The sequence below is a fragment of the Octopus bimaculoides genome, chromosome 28 (genome assembly GCF_001194135.2).
Source record: "Octopus bimaculoides isolate UCB-OBI-ISO-001 chromosome 28, ASM119413v2, whole genome shotgun sequence".
NCBI classification, from domain to species: Eukaryota; Metazoa; Mollusca; class Cephalopoda; order Octopoda; family Octopodidae; genus Octopus; species Octopus bimaculoides.
The window spans coordinates 7,546,021-7,554,643 of record NC_069008.1 but is presented as its reverse complement, the minus strand read 5'-3'; the positions used below and the strand labels follow the sequence as shown (position 1 = coordinate 7,554,643).

General features: G+C 35.4%; 1 protein-coding gene across 2 annotated transcripts in view; it reads right to left on the bottom strand.

The window, feature by feature from the left end:
• The window catches only part of LOC106883181 (zinc finger protein 271), a 40,283-nt gene that overhangs the window by 22,084 nt on the left and 9,576 nt on the right, over window positions 1-8,623 (bottom strand). The window contains exon 2 of one of the 2 annotated variants that reach the window (XM_014934100.2): window positions 15-7,379. The exons of the other annotated variant lie outside the window; for it this stretch is intronic. Coding sequence (XP_014789586.1) covers window positions 5,596-7,062 — 1,467 coding nt within the window. The 5' untranslated portion in view covers window positions 7,063-7,379 and the 3' untranslated portion in view covers window positions 15-5,595. Of the gene's footprint in view, window positions 1-14; window positions 7,380-8,623 lie in introns of those variants that run through there. 2 annotated transcript variants of the gene reach the window in all.

Sequence of the window (8,623 nt, the reverse complement as noted above, 5' to 3'; positions counted from 1 at the left end):
TTGGTAGACGGAAACTGAAAGAAGCCCATCGTATATATATATATATACATTTATATTTATATATATATATATTTGTGTGCATGTCAGTTTGTCCCATCACTGCTTGACAACTGGTGTTGATTTGTTTACTTCTCTATAACTTGTTGGTTCAACAAAAATGACTGATCAAATAAGTACTGGGGTCAATTTGTTCGACTAATACCCTTCAAGGTGGTGCTCCAGCATGGCTGCAGTCAAGTGACTGAAACAAGTAAAAGAAAATATATATATACATACACTCATATTCTGGGTGTTATACAGATTCTTTTTTTGTATCCTATGTACATTCAAGTGGGATGTTTAATTTATGTATCCCACCATGGGAATGATTCTTTTGATGAGAAGTTTTATCATTTATCTATTAATGACTCAGCTGAATGTTAATTTGTAAGTGTCATTGTAAACATCATCATCATCAACATTTTAATGTCATTTATCCATGCCAATATGGGCTGGTCATGTGTATCAGTTTATTTTCTCAATCTTGTTTCCATTTCATCTGAAAAGTAAGTTCTCATCACATTTTTGTAAGTATTAATAACCTGAAATCTAAATAAAGCTGATTTATTAATGATCTGTAGGGACATCGTATTTTGTTATGCAACCATAATATACCACAAAGTATATTAAACACTTTTATAAGTCAGTACTGTGTTCTACTGTGTTAGCAGTGCTATCAAATCACTTATTAAGGTTATCTCTGCAGATTTTTCTATAGAAATTATAACCAGAACTTTACATGTTTAATATGTAATGTTGGTATATCTAATAACATTACACTGCTATATTTAGTTACTATTTAAGCAATGAGTTCGTGGATGGGTGCTGATGAAGAAGCAAAGGCTCCTGAAATATGGCATATACACCCATTACCCATTTTTCACCTTCAGTTTCGTTTACATTAGATTTCTCAAATACAAAACATCATAACAAAATCTATCTCCTATATAGTAATGAGTGTAGTGCTTTTATGTCTTTGTGTGTATATATATATATTTGTCAAAATATATAGGAGTAGCAGAAAGTGTAGTATAAGTGAAGGGAGAGGAGAGACAAGAGTAATTCAGGGAAAGAGAAGTAGTGAGAGTAATAACCATGACTGAGAGAAAGTAATAGCAAAGAGAGCGTTGTCATCATATATGCTTGCAGAGGCTTCTCTATAAAATAGAGTTAGTGGACACAGACGAATCATTTCACTTCATACTTATTCCTTATACACCTGTCAACACACTGAATCAACAGAAATAACACTACCGTTTCCTGTCAGTTCTTTCTGCGCAGCTCATTAATATGCTGGATTATCACACTGTTCACATATAACCGATGGCCGTCATGCATCAACATGCCATCCATTCAATTGCAGTTTCAGTGGTGGTCATTGTTGTTTATAATGCAGTAGAATGATGTACTTCAGCTGGTATTTCTAAAATACTTAAAATACCAACAGAAGGTATTACACAAATAAGTGCCCACAGAGGCAGTATAACAAAGGCGTTCAGTGAATATAATTAACCTTTTAGTATTTAAATCAGTCATATCCAGTCTAAATATTCTACTTGTTTTATGTTAAAATCAACCAGATGCAGCTTCGAACACTGATCCTAAAAATATGCAGTCACATGATCAAAATCTCAGAGTTATGGAGATATTCATGATTAATTAAAAGCAGTGATTAGATAAGCATTATATTTGATAAAGTAATCTGAATACTAAAAGGTTAAGGGATTTTTCTGTTTCTCTTCATAATATTTTAGAATGTCAGTCATCACCTTCAGTTAATTTACATCCATTTTAATGCATGTTAACTAAATCATAATGAAACGCAAATTTGTTTCCAGGAATGTTACAAATTCCATAAGATAATAAAGAATATAGCTAAATAAAAACATAAGAACCAATTAAAGATACTGAATGCTTTAGTGTTTAACAAGTCATTTTTACTTTGTCAAAATTTAGTCTGTATCAGTTTGCTTGAAAACTGGGGGAATATTCTTTATTTGATGTGTTGTGATCAGCTTCTTTATCATGTCAGATGTTTTTGTTATAATCATGAATTGCTTTTAGTTTTGTCCTTTTCATTATTCTCATGTTTGAAGTTGTAAAACATAATTTGTATTATTTTACCAACAGATGATACCTTTATGGAATCATTTAATCTGTTTTAGGAATAACATCCAAATCTCTTTACAAACATCAATCTTATCTTAGAGAACGGCAATACAAAAAATGGGGAAACAACATCAAAAACAACATTTGAAAGGAAAGACACACACACACACTGAGTTAAACTTTGGTTATCCAAACATCAGTTATTGGAATTTCTGCAGGTCCCATGAATATTTAATGAGCCATAGTGAGCATAAACACTTACTCAAAGATAACACTGGTTTGTCCATTGCTTCTTCAGTTTAGAACGATTAAAGGTGAATGTATGTCAACTGCCAATAATTTGACTCAAAGAGTAGCGTTTGATATCAATAAAAGTGATTTTAACATATAAAAAAGGTGCTGAAGAACATGGAAAAATGGTTCATCAAAGATGTGTTTGAAATTGATATTTATACCCCAATCTTGTCTTTTCTTTAAAGTTATCAAAAGTATCAGTGAGCTAGTTTGAGTTCAATCAGTTGTTTTTAACAGTATTAAGATAATTTAGCATAAAAATGATTGACATGCTGAAACTTAAAATCATTGGCTCCCCCATTCCTTCTACGACTTTGTCCTGGCAACATATTTGTTACAAGTGATTGAGTTTATTGCCATTACTATGTCCATGCAGAAGATACAAACACTGTTGACAATCAAACAGAAAAGTCTAGATCATGGCGAAAAGATATCAAAGATTGCACAAAAGTGCTTAATATTAAAAACTCATATAACCTCAACCCAACCTACAATATCTCACCATAATATACTGAAATAAGTTATTTCTGGCTGATTTCTACTTGTAAATGTTAGGATCAGCAATTTCGTTCATTGCACATATCAATGGTTTCAAAATTACTTTTCAACATTTCCCCCAAACACTATGCAATTCAGGTTTTCTATTTTACTATATTTACCATAACTTCTATGAAGCAAGACCATGTTCTTTGTTCAAGAAACCATATATAATAAATGAGCAGATCTCTAATTGTGGAGGGAACCTATGGAAGGGGTAGACCCAGGAAGATGTGGGATGAAGTGGTGAAATATGATCTTTGGTAGTAAAGATTGTTTGCCTAAACCAGGACTGCCATGTTATGTTGGCAAACAATCTTTACTACAAAGTACTGTTGCTGAATATCTCTCATTGTGAGATTTAAAAATAGTAATTTTCTAATTTATAGATCAGTGACTAATTGTCATTTTGAAAACTATATATTTCAAACGGGAATGTGGCAATTATTCTGTGCTGATGAAGGGAAACAACCTGGAAATTGCGATACACAGATATTGTTTTGAGCAGGGTGGGGATGCTAGATTCCCTTGTTTGAAAATATAAGGACACAGATCATGTTGCATAGCCAGCTGGAGACAATGTCTCCTGAGGCTAAATTAAAGCAACATTCGTCCTAAATCAGGACACTTCAGGCTAAGTGAATTGTGGTCATAGTCAGTGCTGGTGACACATAAAAGGCACTGACGCATGTGGCATGTAAAATAACATCCAGTACACTCTGTAAAATGAGTGGTTTTAGGAAGGGCGTCCAGCTGTAGAAACTAGGCCAAAACAGACAATGGGAGCCTAGTACAGCTTGCCAGTCCCAGTCAAACCGTCCAACCCACACCAGCAAGGAAAATGAACATTAAATGATGATGATGTAAGTTGTTAGACTACAGCAGGGAAAATGATTGGCAAATATATTTTCCTTGGTACTGTCAACCAGTTTACTACATCACACATTCAATTGATAACAGCCACCATCATTTCATCGAGAGGTAATCTGTTGTTTTGTCTATCATTCATTGCATGATATCAACTAATTTCTAGTATCTGGTACCAAACAAATCAAACAACTTCAAAGAAAGTGAAGATCAGTTTGAAGGAATAAAAATTTTTATCAAAGTTTGTAAATTTTATAGCATATAGTTGTGTTAACATAAGTATTGGTTAGAGGTAATGCATGCTTAAAAAATAATAGAATACAAAGTATGGAAAAGAACCACCAATTCATGTATACATATGTGCCTGGCATAAAAAGTTTTTGCAAAGAAGAGGCATCCTACAGAAAACAGAAGCTGAGCAACAAAGAACATCAAAGTTTTGCACAAGAACTTGAGGTTTTATACTTATAAAGTACAAGTTTTGCAAGTACTTCAGCCAGATGACAAACCCCAAATGAAACAATTTGCAGTAGACACGTTACTCAATCAGATAAAGAGGAAGGCTTTGTTCAAAAGATTTGTTTTAGTGATGAAGCAGCATTTCATGTCTCAGGAATGATACTTAAGAACAAGAATCTGGGGTTCAGAAAATACACATGAAACAAGAGAACTGGAGAAAAACAATCTAAGTCAATGTTTGGTGTGGCCTCATGCTTGAGTTGCATCACTTGCAGCCAACTGTTATCCTCCAACAAGATGGTGCACTGTGCCATTGAGGGTTGAGTATTTGAGAGTTTCTCAATGGAACTTTCCCAAACTGATGGTTGGAAAAAAGGTGGGCACCAGGGCCATGAGATACAATACTTCTAGCCTTCTTCTTATGAGACTACATTAAGGACAGAGTCTATTGTACAAAAGTTTCAACACTTCAATGATCTCAAGGAAAAAACTATGCCAAGCTACATCCCACACTGAGGAGGGGATGCTTCAACACTCATGGTCACACAGAGCACCAGTACAGGTGTTTTTTTATGTGGCACCAGCATCATGAGCCCACACGATTAAGAATGCATAGCTGGAGAGGAGGGTGGGGGACATACCTGTATGCAAGGACAATTGCTTATTAATAGAAATATTGGTTCCAAATTTTGGCACAAGGCCAGTAGGTTTGGTGAGTGGGGGAAGTCGATGACATTGATCCCAGTGTTCAACTGGTACTTATTTTATCAACTCAAAAGGGATGAAAAGCAAAGTTGATCTCAGTGGCATTTGAACCCAGAATGTCCAGATGGACAAAATGCTGCTAAACATTTTGCCCAGCATGCTAACAACTCTGCCAGCTTTCTGCCTTCTATAAAATAACAACAACAATGGTTTCAAATTTTGCCACAAGGGCAGCCATTTTGCAGGGAGGGGATAAGTCAATTACATTGACCCCAGTGTTTTACTGGTACTTAATTTATTGACCCCAAAAGGATGAACGGCAAAGTTTGCCTCAGTGGAATGTCAACTCAGACTGTAGCGACAGACGAAATACAGCTAAGCATTTCGTCTGGTGCACTAAAGATTCTGCCATCTCACCACCTTACAAAGGAAAGATGTATTAAAGTAGGTCCCAGTATAGTTGTGATTATCTAAAATAGAGTGGTACGAGATCGTAATCACGACACATGTTTTATTTTCTGAGTGAACATATTTATTGTTACATAAGATATTTCTTTTGCTGAATGACTGTTGACATTGACAGAATCACTCTTCTGTATAAATACATAGATGTGTACTTAATTGCCTTGTTTGTGAGAATGCCTTACCACAGATATCACACTGATATGGTTTCTCTCCTGTATGAATACGTCTGTGTGCAGTTAAATTACTTCTTTCAGAGAATGATTTGCCACAAATATCACAGTGAAACTGTCTCTCTCCTGTATGAATACGTTTATGTGCAGTTAAGTTACTGCCATCTGAGAATGGTTTACCACAGATATCACAGTGATATGGCTTCTCTCCTGTATGAGTACGCTTGTGTGAAGTTAAGCTACTACTTACAGAGAAAGATTTACCACAGACATCACAGTGATATGGTTTCTCTCCTGTATGGATACGTTTGTGTTTAGCTAAGGTGCTTCTATGAGAGAATGATTTACCACAGATATGACAGTGATATGAAATATTTCCTGCATGAATATGCATGTGAGCAGTTAAGTTTCTTCCACTGCAGAACGATTTATCACAGATATCACAGTGATATGGCTTCTCTCCTGTATGAATATGTTTGTGACTAGTTAAGTCAATTCCTTTGGAAAATGATTTACCACAGATATCACAGTGATAGGGTATCATCCCTGTATGAATACGCTTATGTTGAATTAAGTTACTTCCATTGGAGAATGATTTACCACAGATATTGCAATGGTATGGCTTGTCTCCTGTATGAATATATTTGTGTTCAGTTAAGCTAGATTTTCGAAAGAATGATTTACCACAGATATCACAATGATATGGCTTATGTCCTGTATGAATACGTTTGTGACTAGTTAAGACACTTCTTTTGGAGAATGATTTACTGCAGATATCACAGTAATATGGCTTCTCTCCTGTATGAGAACGCTTGTGTGCAGTTAAGTTGCCTCTGTTATAGAATGATTTACCACAAATATCACAGTGATATGGCTTTTCTCCTGTATGACTACGTTTATGTTCAGCTAAGTTACCTTTCTGAAAGAATGATTTGCCACAGATATCACAGCGATAAGGTTTCTCTCCTGTATGAATGCGACTGTGTGTAGCCAAGTTACCTTTCTGAGAGAATGTTTTACCACAAATATCACAGTATGGCCTCTTCCCTGAATGATTACTTTTGTGTTGATTCAAAGTACTTCTATGAGCAAATGATTTACCACAGATATCACAGTCAAATGGTTTCTCTCCTGTATGAATGCGCTTATGTATAGTTAAGCTACCTGTCTGAGAGAATGATTTACCACAGATATTACAATTATAAGGCTTCTCTCCTGTATGAATACGTCTGTGGGTAGTAAGGTTACCTTTTTGAGTGAATGGTTTTTTACAAATATCACAGTGATATGATGTTTTTCCTATATCAGTAGGTATCTTACCAATAATATCAATCCTTTTAGACTGTGGTTTACATTCTAAATTTCCATCACACAATTCATTTTCCATCATTTTTTCTTCTCTCACCACAATATACATTTTTTTTTATATATCTTTATATTTTATTCCTAACAAATATTTAGTCTGCAATATTTGTACTAATTATGATTTTAGTCAATATCTGAAGAGGCTACAAATTCTTTAGTAATTTAAGCTTAATTAGAATGCAAAAAAATCATCTTGTACATATTCCAGACAATGAAGTGGAAAGATCTTGCTAATAGTCTCATTGAGAGGAAACATTTCACAGTAATTTGAGCACTGATTCATATAAAAGGGATTATATGTGTTCTTCCTTTACTGATGGTAGATCCGAAGTGAAAAACATTTTTTTAATTCCAGCACCATCTGGTATTCTGAAATTATAGACAAAAAATTATGAGGTATGGAAAATACTTTTAAAAAATTGCAATGAGTACAGACATAGCTGTGTGTTAAGAAGCTTGCTTCCCAACCATATGGTTCTAGGTTCAGTCCCACTGTGTGGCACCGAGAACAAATGTCTTCTACTATAGCCTTGGTCTGACCAAAGCCTTGTGAGTGAATTTGGTAGATGGAAACTGAAAGAAGCCCATCATATGTGTGTGTGTTTGTTCCCCTCCACCAGTGCGGATGTGTTCATGTCCCTATAACTTCGTGGTTCAGCAAAAGAGACTGACAGAATAAGTACTAGGCTTAAAAATAAGTCCTGGGGACGATTTGTTTGACTAAAACCCATGGCCATAGTCAAATGACCAAAACAAGTAAAAAGATGAAAGATACAACAGAAGAAATTTTATATTTCTATAATAATAAGCTATGAATATAAACCTTGACCTGAACAATTTAAATTTACTTTTTAATTAATTGAAATTACATCATTCAACCTTATGGCAAGCCTACTTATTTACAGACCTTCATATTGTAACATTATATATGTTAAACTGTGAAGGCACATGGCTCAGTGGTTAGAGCATCGAGCTCACAATCATGAGGTAGTGAGTTCAATTCCCAGACTGGGCAGTGTTGTGTTCTTGAGCAAGACACTTTATTTCACATTGCTCCAGTTCACTCTGCTGTAGAAATGAGATGCAACATCACTGGTGCCAAGCTGTATCAGCCTTCATCCTTCCCTTGGATGATTTTGGTGACATGGAGAGAGGAGGCTGACTTCCATACTAGTGCCTTGGTAACTTTCTAGGTGGAACCCCATGGTCATTAGAGACTGAAGGGGGTCTTTACCCTTTTTATATGTTAAACTGCAGAATCATCATCATCAACGTCCATCTCCCTTGCTTGCATGGTTCTATGTCTTCCTATATGCCAGCCTCCTCCTCTTTCAAGGTAATATTTTTTTCATAGCTAGACAGGTTTTCCTTGGAAGTTTAGAAACAAACAGCCTTGCATGTATGGCAATGACGCACATTTACAACATAAAAACATACTATCTATATGGAGTTTCTTTCAGTCTCCAGTTATCATCCATTCACAAGCCTTTAGTCAGCTCAGGATTTGACACTTGCCCAAGGTGCCACGCAGTGAGACTGAATCCAAGACCACATTGTTGGGAAGCCAGATTTTCAATCACCCAGCCACACCTCTGCCTACACACACACTATTA